Raw genomic sequence first — 13,662 nt, forward strand, 5'->3', positions numbered from 1 at the left:
TACGTACGTAAAAATGGGTAGAATGGGAAATAACTGGAAATAAAATCAAATCATTAGGGGTTGACTTTCTTTTTGGGGTCTAATTTTTATTGCTTTAACCGTTTTCTATAATGAGCATTTTATTACATCGGTAACAAGTAATAAAAGGTTCTAGCCAATCTCATTACATCGAAGGCCAGGTGTGATACGGTTCCTATTCACTGCTCATCATTTCCTCCTACCCCAATTCTTTCTCAAATATTCTGTTCCCTGATCCTAGCTTTGCACCATTCTTGTTCCCTCTACCTAAAAAGCTCCTACTTTGTCCCCATCTTTGCAGGATTATTCCTACATAACATTCAAGACTTGTGCAATTATCTTTTGTTTTTTTTTGGTCTTGATCAAGTTCAATACAAATTTATAGAATGAATGTATTACACTATTTTGTAAATCAACTGTTTGCTTTGTTTTTCTAGTCGTGAACACCAATTCCAGCACACAGATCGAGCCTTGTCTCTTCAGCATTCATCACTGTCTACTATCTAGAGCAGACTTTGAAAGTATGGCATGGGGACCCTGAGCCCTGTGAGGTTCACAAGTTCAAAACTATTTTCATAAAAATACCAAGATGTTATCTACCTTCTATCTTTACTCTTCTCTCATAAGTGGTTTCCAGAGGTTATACAACTTGGAAATTGCGAAAGATTGAATGCTAATACAGAGATGAGAATATAGCTGTCTTCTATCAAGCCAGACACTAAACATTTTGAAAAAACATAAAATACCAATCTTGCCATATTTTTTGTTTTAGAAAAGTTATTTTTCATAAGAATGCTATTTATATTAGCAGGTAATGCTTCTGTTATTTAAAACTGATTTTTTTTTTCAATGTCAACTTGGCCAGGTTTTGGTGCCCAGTAAAGCAGGCACTGGCCTAAAAAACTGATTATTGAAAAAATTTACTTCATTATATGGTAAATAAATATATATATTTATACTATATAATATTAAAAAAAGTTCTTTGGATTAATCATCTTTGAGTGTAAAAAGGGGTCCTAAGAATAAAAAGTTTGAGAATGCTGGTAAACCCTGGGTAAGTGGAGAGACCAAAAGCTGCCAGAGGGGACACACACATATGTCCTCAAGGGAAAGTATGGAATTATGCCCCCCCTCTAATTTTTTTCATACATATCATTTGGAAACATGATTTCTGGAGTTCTGTGGAATGTTTTCTCTTCCACTGAAATAAATGTTCTTTGAGAGGCAGAGAAGAATAAAATAGGTGACAGATTTAAAATCTGAAATTTAAATTATATAGGTAATATACTTAATAAAAATTAAATTTACAAAAAATCTGAAGATTATTAGTTCAAAATTCACCAGTTATTTACTGTGTAACTTGGATAAAATACTTAAACTCTCTCTGAATCTAGTTCTACATCTTAAACAGAAATAATACAAGCCACATTATACTCTCTATAAATTACAACTACTGATGCAGTTGTGGTGACAGCAAAATTTAAAAATGAGAAAAAGAACTTAGGCAAATAAACAGAACAGTATTGTTATAAATCTTACATGGTCACTCACTGTCAGTTTAGAAATCCTGAAATATTCCTGTAGAACTTTTGTGTTCTGATCCTATTTTTTTATTCTTAAAAAACTCTTAACACATATAAAAGCTTTCAGTTTGTGATAAAATATTTTATGGCCTTCCAGATTGTACAGAGTATTTTATATTTCACTCCATTCTTTAGAGGTTGTCAGACATGTAAACAGGCAATATTATAATGTGACATAATTTCTTGCTCCTTCTGATGTATATGGCTCCCCTTTTGGCTCTTCCCCCACAATATGGGGAGACAGGGTCTCTTGCTTTGTTAAGAGAATAAGCTTTTTCATGAGTAGCCTACTGAGCATCTCAATGCACCAAGGAATATTCTCTGATGATGATTTAGATATTCACTAAAAATATCTTAAGAATGGTACTCTGGGTGGTAGAATATGGGATGTTTTACATTTCTTCATTCAAAAATTTTAGTTGTATAATGAACATGTACCACTTTTATTATCAGAAAAAAAATAAGCTATTTCCACCTCAAAAAATGAGAAACACTAGAAAATTGGCAAATCTTTCACAAATTTAGAGAAAAGAAAAAACTTGTCACCTAGGGATACAAGAAAATTTGGGGATACTTCATTAGGTAATAGCACTTACTTATGACAATCTCAAGTTAGATATGCCTGCAAAAAGTCATGCAAAGGGTGAAGCAGCTGTGGCTCAATCAGTTGGGCTCCCGTCTACCATATGGGAGGCCCTGGGTTTGCGTCCCAGGGCCTCCGTGTGAAGGTAGGCTCACCTGCATGCCACGGAGAGCCGCCTCAGCAATGTAATGCAACAAAAAAAGGGAGACTAGTAAAAACACAGAAAAGCATGCAGCGAATGGACACAGAGCAAAAACAACAAGCAAGCCATAAGGAGGGAGGGAAAAATAAAAATAGACACAGAACGTACAGTGAATGGACACAGAGCAGACAGCAAGCAAAAAAAAAGCTGCAAGGGTGGTGAATTGGCCCATGCGCAGTACTGATGCGCAAGGAGTGCCGTGCCATGCAGGGGTGTCCCCAGCGTAGGGGAGCCCCATGCGCAAGGAGTGCACCCGGTAAGGAGAGCTGCCCAGCGTGAAAGAAAGTGCAGCCTGCCCAGGAATGGCGCCGCCCACACTTCCCATGCTGCTGACATCAGAAGCGGACAAAGAAACAAGACACAGCAAATAGACACAGAGAACAGACAACCGGGGGAGGGGGGAGGAATTAAAAATAAATAAATCTTTAAAAAAAAATAAAATAAAGGTTAATTATTTTAAAAAAAGTCATGCAGAGCTAACTGGTAAAATCAGAAGCAGTGGTAATGGCTCTTTACTACATTCCTAAACAAAACATAAAATTTTCGACAGACATCCTGTAGGCTGTTTTCCTTCCATGTAACTCATTCATTCAGTAAACATTTATAATGGTGATTAACACTGACAGTCTCTGCCCTCAGAAAGCTAGTGATCTAGTGGAGAAAGCAGTCAAACTAAAAAATTATAGAAATATGGAAGAAAATAAATTCTTGAATAAATGCTTAGAGTTTTTAATTCCACAAGTTTTAATAATTTACTTCAAGGGTTGACAATCTGTTTTCTGTACAGGGCAAGATGGTAAATACTTTAAAGCTTCTGGGCCATACAGCCTCTATTGCAAATACTCAACTCTGCCATTATCAGGCAAAACAGCCACCATCAAGTGAGTGAGGGTATCTTCTAATAATAATTAATTTATAAAATTAGGTGGGGGCAGGTAGATCTGGGACTTAGGTCATAGTTTGCAACCCCTGATCTACTTTAACAAGTTAACAATAGCTACAAATACAATCCTAAGGCACTTTCCTATCATAATTATAAGCATTTAGACATAGCAAGTGAACTAGTTTGGTGGATAATTGCCTATTTTTTGAAGACATTAAATGGCTCATAAATATAATTTTCAAGTCTTTATAATTTTGGAAAAGAACCTAAGAAATAAGTGAGAATTAAGTCTTAGTTAAAAGGGTATATATTTAAAGACTTTGTGGAGTTAAACCTGAACTGTCTTGGTGGTTTTTCAATAATTTGGGGCAGAATAATATGACAAAACTCAATCTCAGGTTTCGTATCTTTAGAAACAAAAGAATACTGCCACATAACTCCAAAAAAACCAACTTTAATAATAAGGCACATCCATAAACTTCGATAGATAAAAAACAGCACAGGGAACTATTTTTACCACTGAGTAAAGGTAATTAATTCCTCTTCTCAGTTCTGCTGGGAAGGAACGAATGGAAATTCCTCTTGGTTAAATCTAGAGTCTGATGTGTATGGCTCCCCTTCTGGTCATCCCTCAATATGGGGAGACTGGTTCTCTTGCTTTGTTAAGAAAATAAGCTTTTTCATGAGTAACTCACTGAGCATCTCAATGCACCAGGAAATAATCTCTGATCAATTCAGAAAAAAAGGAAAACTGTTCATTTTCATTTCAAAAATACATCAAGTTTGCAGGGGGGAGAAGCAAACTGCACAAACTGCAAAAGGGGAAAAGGAGAAGCACACCCCTTCCCCCATAATTCCCATGACTGTGCAGTTTGGTGGGTGGCTGCCCTATGTGTATGGAAGTACTCACATGAAGGCAATGGCTTGGTTTGTGAGTATGCTGTCTCTCCTTTCTTTAAACAAAAACAGTATACTTTGCAGGTGGTTCTGCCTTTTTTTTTTTCATTTACTATCAAGGACTTTTAATTGCTTTCTCAGTTAATTATTTAACAAGAATCAATAAAAGACTGTATAACTGGAAGTTATAGAGCCACCAAAAATGTAAAAGCACAATGTTAAATTTCTAGTACAATTCCTTTCAATCAACTCAAACACTTAATTCTTCCTGAGAAGAAAGGCAGCTTATATTTCCCACTAATAATTCATCTGAAATTAAAAAAAAAAAAATTCCAAACTTACCAATATATTGTAGTTTAATAGAAACATAGATTATATGGTTCATTTAAAAAGTTATAAACACCACTTACAAACAAAACCAAATAATTTTGATGTTCTAGTTCTAAAAAATTCATTATTTCTCTAAAACACTAAGATTCCACCTCAACAGTGATTGCTTCACATTTTCCAGTCTCTTGATCTGTGCATGTCACATGTAAAGATCCATCCCTAAACAAACAAAAATAACATTTCATAAGCTCATTTTATAAAAACAGAATATCCTTAGGAAATTACTTGCAGAGATCATTTTAATTTTTGAAAAAAAATAATTAAACATATTCTCAGTGGCCTTAAATTTAGTTATTATATGCTATATTTAGGTAGTTGTTCTTAGCACTGAGACAAAAGGTGTATATTAAAAAGATTTAAAGTTCAAGACTTTATGTAAATCACATAAGCTCAAGATGCATCATGCTGTGTCAGAACCAAGTCAAGGCAAATTCCTCCTGATGAATCTGATATTATTAAGCATGGTTTATGGAATAAGTTGTCCCTAATATTAATATGGAAAGGATTTACTTGCAATATATAATGCTATGGATGGACTGTTATTAGGGAAATGGTTAAGAGGTGAATTCAATTAGTAATTTATTTCCTAGGGATTTTCTGTAGCAATAGTGAAATAAATTTAATCTTTCATAGGATAAATAATATGAATATGAATTATGTTAACTCCAGAAAATTATGTATTTGAAACTGATTAAAATTTTATTTCATATTCACATGGATCAGTTTCTTAGGTTGAATGATTATATGCAAAATAGTTAAAGTAAAAATGACTTAGGATATATTTTCCCTTGTAAAATATTTTGCAGGGCATAAAGTGTAACTCACTGATAAACTCTAAGTTTTCAATAAATGATTTGCATAAAATGACAATGGGTGAAAAAAATCAACTCAGAAATAAAGCTAAGTTTCAAAGTGAATTTTCTTAACACCAGAAGTAGTTTAATTTTGTACCTTTTCATAGTAAGAACAGCTAATATATCGCGTAATCCATTTTCCTTTTTATCTAAATCCTGAAGTACAACCTGTATATGCAAAAACATAAATGACAAGGATGATTCAGTATTCTGACATATAATTAAATTGATGCATCAATTATTCCAAAGGACCGAATCTTATTACTGAAATAAATCTTTTAAAATCAGTAGCTTTTAACCAATCCAATGTCCACATAGAAGAGGTGGCATTGGATTGGGAAAAGTGGACATGGTGGACGATGGGTATGGGAAAAGGCAGGAAGAGATGAGAGGTGGAAGCGTCTTTGGGACATGGAGCTGCCCTGGATGGTGCTTCAGAGGTAATCACCGGACATTGTAAATCCTCACAGGGCCCACTGGATGGAATGGAGGAGAGTATGGGCCATGATGTGGACCATTGTCTATGAGGTGCAGAGGTGCCCAAAGATGTACTTACCAAATCCAATGGATGTGTCATGATGATGGGAACGAGTGTTGTTTGGGGGGGGAGGGGGGGGGGGTGGGGGGTGGGGTTGAATGGGACCTCACATATATATTTTTAATGTAATATTATTACAAAGTCAATAAAAAAAAAAAATCAGTAGCTTTCAATTCTACCATTTAAGTATAATTCACTGATTAGGACTTAAGCTATCTTAATTGGAATCATCTTCTCTAGGAGGAGGTTGTATAAGGCAACTAATGTGTTTGTTCCTCTTAAATGTTGTATCCTAGATTGACTCTTTGAAATACTGTTTGTCTCAGTAAACCTAAACTACTTTTCTTTTTTGGAATTAAGCTGTTATCAGTAACAAGCAAATTATATTTTTGGTAAGCCTTCTAAAAAATCAAGTATTTTAATAAACTTGAAAATCCTTCTATTTTAAAAGATGTGGCAAATTCTTTTGAACAACTAAGATTACATTTGTAAATAAGAGAGTCTAACAAATTTACTATAAAATTCCTTGGTTGTCTAAAGAAAGGTATACCAATCAACCAAATATGGGGTTTGGAGGTGACTTTTCTGACTTTGCCAATCAAAGTTCATGACTAAAACCAGGAGGTTAGAACAGAATTCAGTGCTACATGACTTTTTAATTGTCCCTAGATAAAGCTAACACTTCTCCTTCTACAATCTTTAAGTTAGGATACAATGACAACTGCTGCAGAGCCCTGGAGTAGTAGGTGAAAAGGTAATCATGCTGTAAGAGAGCAAGCATCTAGGACACCATGAGGACTTGCCACCTGAGTGTAGAACCTTGATGTGAAGGGAAGTGCTTGTATATTATGGAATTCAACTGGAGGAGCTTCTGAAACATTACCAGTTGGAGGGGGCCTACTCCAGTAGATTCCAATTTGGAACATAGGTATGTTAGGTATGTGTGTGTTTTTTTCATTATTCTTTCATTGAAATTAGCAAATATATATAAAGCTAAAAGGGAAAAAAACATACATATATAGATAGATAGAGAGATGTTAAAAGTTACTAATAAGTACCTCTTCCCCTCAAAAGAACTTGACATCTTAGTCTGGTTCCAGACTTTTCTCTGAATATGTATATTAAGAAAATAATTGTAATATAATTCTTTTTTACTTACATTTCTTTTATATTTACTATAAAATTAATTCATGTTCCATGTCCTGTATTGTTTGTAAAAAGTTCATAAAAAGTATAAAAAATAAAAGATCCTCTTGGTATCCTCAAATCTATCCAGTTAAGTTTCGGTCCTATGATTTGAAGATCTAGAGTTATTTTCTGCATACCTGTATGGTCATCTAAAAAGACACGACTACTCTCAGCACACCCCTCACTCCCAAACTCTTTATTTAAACACAACATCCTATTATAAATACTGTACTCTGGTGCCTTGTGTGTAGGGGTGGGGTGGGGTGATTCCTTAATTATATTTCATGGGCATGTTTCTAATTAAATAGCATGGCTCTCACATTTTTTAAAGAATGCAGAGGATCATAAAGTATAAAACATGCAGTTGGTATTTTGAAAGAGCTTGCTAGGGGACTCTGATGGGGTATAGACACTTATACTCTATCAGAGGCCATGTGGTGTAATGGAAAAACAATGAGGCCAACAGGGAACCAACCTGAAAATAAATCTTAGCTCCACCCAGCAAATTTACTACCCAGACCTTCAGTTTCTTAATCATGTATAAAATGGGGATAATAATGTCTGTCACAGCATTGTGAGATTACTTTTGTATATAGCCTAGCATAGCACCTGGCATTTAGCAAACAACAAATCTGTCATTTTCTTCTGCCACTTACCTTACTCTCAAATACCAAAGAGGGTCAAAAGCAAGATAAGTGTTATATATACATACAAATTAAATTTTGCTTTTTCCTCAGCTCTTTTTTAAAATTAAAATTGCTTATTGCTTCTCTCTTTTGAAAGTGAGTAAGAAGAAGTAACCCATTTATAAAAACGTGTAAGATGTCCTGTATCCATTTTGTGTAATTTAAACTGAATCTAATCCAGAAGGAAATGTAAATAGTTTCAAGTGACTTAATTCTTTGTCTAATGTATTCACCTGGGCAAATTTGTTTTCCTCTTTTGCAGAGTTTTTCCCCTCAGACTCATAGAGTTCAAGACATACTGAAGATACACTGCCAGGGGCTTGCAATGTGTGCTGTCTTCTAGCTGGCAAAGGAGTCCCTGATGGAAACAGTACTGTGAATCTGTTGGATCCAGATTCATCCATTCCCTAATAAGCAAGAAAAGAAAATGCAGATTCTTTAAGAGTTATCCTCAATGGAAAAAAAAATTACCCTTATTAAAACTGTAATATAGATCCCTCATTGATAATCTGGAAACTATAGATAAAAATAAGAAGAAAATAAAATTGATCTTTAATACTAATGCACTTTATTTAAAAATTTGAAACATATACTTCTCTATTAAGCTTATGATTAAAATTATAATTTTCATTTTATTATGAAATGATAGACAAATATTTAATTAAAAGATATCATTAAAAGTAAAATCAAAATTCTAAGTTTAAGATCTTACATAATATACAAAATTTTATTGTAAAAATACGGCATGTGTGAACATTTATGGCAACTAATTTCTAATATATTTATGTAGAAGTATAGAAAAGTTAAACACACCTTAACTAAAATATCTTTGGCTGAACATTCTATCATAACAGAGTCTTCCACCAAAAGGTTTTCTTTTCCTATTAGAATTCCTGCTTCTATAGCAGCACCAATAGGGATAACCTCATCAGGAGGAATGGAATTTAGAAGCTCAACAGCTGGGAAAAGATCTTTTATCAGCTGCTGGAGCCTTGGGATTCGAGAAGACCCTCCACAAAGGACAACCTAGAAAATGAAAATAATTTCCAAAGTTTTACTTTCAGAAGCATAGTTATTTCTCAACATTAAGTATAATAGAACAGGTCATCTTCATCATGTGTAATGGTAAAATACAAAAGCCCTATATTTTATTTATTTATTTATTTTTTAGGCAGTACAGGGGATTGAACCCAGGACCTCATATATGGGAAGCAGACACTTAACCACTGAGCTACATCCACTCCCCTCTATATTTTAATGAATGGAAAAAATAATTAATTTACACACAGCAACAAAATCTTAAATGAAGAAATCTTATCCCGTTAGAAAATATAGTAGAGAAGTTCCAGTAAGACGGTGTCGGTTTAGCTGGTGTGGAGTTGGTAGTGGTACATCCAAGACATGAATCTTTGGGCTGTTCATGTGCCAGCTGGGCCCTGAGCCTCAAAGGAGGTGCAACATCTACCCTCCAGTTCATCAGACTCACCCAGAACGGCTAAGAAGGAGGTGATGATGGACTACCACCATACAAGGAACCAAGAGAGTCTACAACTGCAAGCAAGAGAGTCCCATCCATCAGCCATATAGGATTGAAGTCCCCTCTCAGTTAGAGGTGGAGTGGGCATCACCATCCCAGAATCCTCAGGACTGGGGAATAAACGATGGGACTACAGTAAACTTACTGGTATTTTACTACAGACTTACTGTGATTCTAGCAATGGAAGAACTTATATCATTGATGTGGAGGCAGTGGACACTGGAGGTTCTGAGGGCAGGGAAAGGGAAAACAAGAATAATATGGGGGCATTTCAGGACTGAAAGACACTGCAAAGACAGGTACAGAAAGTGTAAACTACAATGTAAACTATAATCCATTCTTAGTGGCAATGCTCCAAAATGTATTCAGTTGCAATGAATGTACCACACTAATGAACAATGTTGTTAATGTGGGTAAGTGTGGGTGGTGTGGGAAGTAAGGCATATGGAGATCTCCTATATTTTTAATGTAACATTTATGTAATCTAAATATTTGAAGAAAAAAAAAGACAACATAGTAGAGCAACATCTATGTGGTTCAGGACTAATACTGAACAAATGAGGCTTAACTCCAAAAATTCATTTGAATAGGATAGAAAATACCGACGTTTTGTGCTGTTCCAATGTTTTTTAAAGAAATGTTTAAATCTGTTTTTCCCTTATAACACAGAATATAGTAAAATAGGTAGCCCATATGTGGTCCAACAAAGGAAATCATCATAAACTACTTCTTATGTCGCAGTCTTTTTATGGATGTTCTGAAAGCTCAATTTGGCAAGGAAAGTGGGTGACAATAAAAACTGGGACTTGTTATGAATAGATGTGCAATGGCACATCTATTATCAGCTGAGGGCATAAGGAATATCAGCTGAAGGATAACAAAATAAAACAAAAGGAAAAAACCTGAAAGAAAAAGTAGGTTTACCTTGGTAAAGATTCCCAAAAAGTCTGTTTTAGAAATTTAAAAAAAATGTCTTTTCCAAAATTGTATGGTTCCAGGTAAATTCCGTGACAGCAAAAATGAAGAACATGCCCTTTTAAATTTCTCACATTCAACACCAAACAGCTTTATTAATAAATAGTAAGTGGAGAGGATTGTGGAAAGATGACAGATTAGGAAGCACCAGGAATTGGTCAGTCCTCTACCAGAAAAACTACTTAAGTGGCAGAAATTGTCTAAATCAACTATTTTGAAACTCTGGAGTCTAGAAGAACATGGAGCAGCATCCACATAAAAACAGAAGAGGCTGGAAAACCGCAGTAAATCCTGATGAATTTCCCCCTCTGGGCAGTGGCTAGCTGCCCCATCCCGTCTCGAGGCAAGCAGCAGTAGGGTCCTCAGCCCTGGCTCCTGGTGCGTCTGCTGGTACCAGAGTGGGATAAAAGGCCTAGTTACCTAGATCTGACGGATCCAATCCACTGCTCACTGCTTCTGATCAGCTACTTCTGATCGCTGGGGGCTGGCTCTGGCCATGTTCCATCCTGCCTTAGCCTAAAGTGGCAGGAGACTTACATAAAGTATTCTTCCTCAAAACTATGGAAATCAATAGAGGGCTATATTAGCTGGGCAGATGCCACACCAAGAAAACAAAGCACCAACAAGGGACAGAAGAAGCAAGAGGCACCCGTCCTGGCAACTCTCTCACCCCTCTTCAGTAAGGTGTGGAGCCAGCCTGCTCTGCAGTGAGTCCCTCAGCATGTTCCAGCTGGGTTAAGACTGACCTAGGAAACTCTTCTTGGGCCCACACCTACCCTCAGAATTTGCCCTCCATGCAAAAGCATCTTGGGGCAGTTAAAGCAGTATAAGAAACAAGTCAGACAGCCTGGGACAAAGGTTTACCTGCTTTAAGTCCTACTAGAGAACAACCTGCAGAGAGAGAAAGTATTTCATAAGCAGTAGAGGGGACATCGAAATTTCTGGAAACAGGAACTCCTGAAGCCATTAGCAAGCACAAGTCCAGGACAAGATACAAGCTCAGAAAAGACAGGATTCAGTACTTTGCATTTGCCTTAGGCTGGCATTCTGATAGTCTGAACTCTGAAAGAGAGGTCCAGCCAATGCAGTGCCAGTTCGCAAACCCTGTGGAAGATATTTTTTCCACATTGGATTGTTTGGTTTTGTTAGCTCCTGGTACCCAAGGAGATCTGTGTCATAATACCAGTTGAATACAACCTCAACAAACACAGCACTAGACTAAACCCAGAGTTAACATTTAAAAATATTAAAATGCATGGTGTATAATAAAAGATTAGGACAAACAAAGAAACAAGAAATGATGGCCCATCCAAAGGTAAGAGGATAAAAATCCGGAAAATATCAACAAAGACGACCAGAGTATGAACATAACAGGCAAAGACTTTTAGAAAATGATGCTCAATATGCTCAAGGAGATGTAGGAAAAAAGAACTAACGGATATTACAAAAACAATGAATTTACAATGATAATCTCAATAGAGACATAGAAATTTTTAAAAGGAACCAAAAAGAACTACAGAAAATGAACGAAAAATTCCCTAGAGGCTTTCAACAGCAAATTGAAGCTGGCAAGCAGAAGAATCAGTGAAGCTGAAGACAAGACAATTAAAATGAGTCAGGCACAGAAAAGAAAAAAAGAATGAAATAAAGTGAGCAGAGCTTAAGATAGCTGTGGGATACTGTAAAGCATATGCAGTAGGGGAGAAGGAGAAGAAAGTGAGAAAGGAGCTGAAGGAATACTCAAATAAATAATGAAAGAAAACTTCCCAAACTTAGCAAAAGAAGCAATACACACATCCAAGAAGCCCAAAAAACACCAGAGAAATACACCCAGATGCATAGTAGTCAAACTGTCAAATGCAAAGGACAAGGAGAGAGTTTTGAAAGCTACAAGAGAAAAGCAATGGTGATATATATGGGAGTACCAATAAGATTACATGTCAACTTCTCATCAGAAACCAGGAAGACAAGTAGGCAGTGGGATGAAATACCTAAACTGCTGAGAGAAATCTGCAACTGAGACTTTAAAAATATATATATTTACTTTTAAAAGATACTTAGATTACATAAAATGTTATATGAAAAAGTATAAGTGATGCCCATATGCCCCATTCCCCATACCCCCTCCTTTTCCCACATTAACAACTTCTTTCATTAGTGTGGTACATTCACCACATTTGATGAACACATTTTGGAGCACTGCCACACAGCATGGATAACAGTTTACATTGTACTTTACACTCTCTCCCACCCCATTCTGTGGATCACGGCAGGATACATAATGTCCTGTATCTATCTTGGCAATGTCATTCAGGACAATTCCAAGTCCTGAAAATGCCCCCACCTTACACCTCTTTCCCCCTCTCCCTGCCTTCAGCAACTCCAGTGGCCACTGGAGTTATAATTTCTTCCATTGCTAGAAGCACAATAAGTTTATAGTAGAATATCAGTAAGTCCACTCTATTCCATATTTTATTCCTGTATCCTGAGCATTCTGGGATGGCGATACCCATGCCATGTCTAATTAAGAGAGGACTTCGATCCATATGGCTGATGGATAAGACTCTCCTGCTTGCAGTTGTAGACTCTCTTGGTTCCTTGGTGTGGTGGTTGTCCATCCTCACCTTGGTAGTTGTCGTGGGTGAGTCCAGTGAACTGGAGAGTAGGTGTTGCAGCTGCACTGAGGCTCAGGGCCCAGCTAGCCCATGGACAGCCCAGAGATTCAAGTCTTGGATACATACCTACCAACTCAACTACAGGTTCAATAAAAGGGACTGAAGAGGCAAGTGAAACCAAGACTTATATATCTGTCAAGACTTTCTTTTGAAAATGAGGGAGAGATTAAGACATTCACAGATAAATAAAAACTGAGGGAGTTCATCATTATTACACCTGCCCTACAGCAGGTCTATTTTTATAGATTTAAGATGTTAAATTTTAACATCATGGTAACCAAGAAGAAAATATATGAAGACAATATACAGAAAGAAATAGGAATCAACTAAAAATGATAAAATGCCTGTGGCCATCCATGCCCCAGGGTCAATCACCCCTGAGCTGAACAGAGGTTTGAGTTAGGGGTGCTCCTTTTCTGGCCAGTGCTGTGCCTGTCTTGATCTACCCCCTCTGTCCCCATATCCTGTCCCTGGCCCCCCACCCAGGTCTGGTGCTGAGGATACAGATCTTCTCAGTGTCTGAACAATCTCCAAAACTGAAATGTGTATTTTTGCTAGGAGCCCTAGCTTACTGTGTTTTTAAATATAAACAATATACACAGACTGGTGGAACTTTAAATAAGTGGGAATTAAATATTTTTTAAAAATGATAC

The 13,662-nt window shown here is 36.3% G+C and overlaps 1 protein-coding gene across 1 annotated transcript in view; it reads right to left on the reverse strand.

The window, feature by feature from the left end:
* Positions 1-3,112: 3,112 nt before the first annotated feature.
* The window catches only part of HSPA14 (heat shock protein family A (Hsp70) member 14), a 46,563-nt gene continuing 36,013 nt past the window's right edge, over positions 3,113-13,662 (reverse strand). The window contains exons 11-14 of the mRNA XM_004450989.5: positions 8,636-8,848; positions 8,056-8,229; positions 5,508-5,578; positions 3,113-4,715 (exon numbers count right to left, since the gene is read on the reverse strand). Coding sequence (XP_004451046.1) covers positions 4,637-4,715; positions 5,508-5,578; positions 8,056-8,229; positions 8,636-8,848 — 537 coding nt within the window. The 3' untranslated portion in view covers positions 3,113-4,636. The remainder of the gene's footprint in view (positions 4,716-5,507; positions 5,579-8,055; positions 8,230-8,635; positions 8,849-13,662) is intronic.

Source organism: Dasypus novemcinctus, chromosome 20 (assembly GCF_030445035.2).
Source record: "Dasypus novemcinctus isolate mDasNov1 chromosome 20, mDasNov1.1.hap2, whole genome shotgun sequence".
Classification (NCBI taxonomy): domain Eukaryota; kingdom Metazoa; phylum Chordata; class Mammalia; order Cingulata; family Dasypodidae; genus Dasypus; species Dasypus novemcinctus.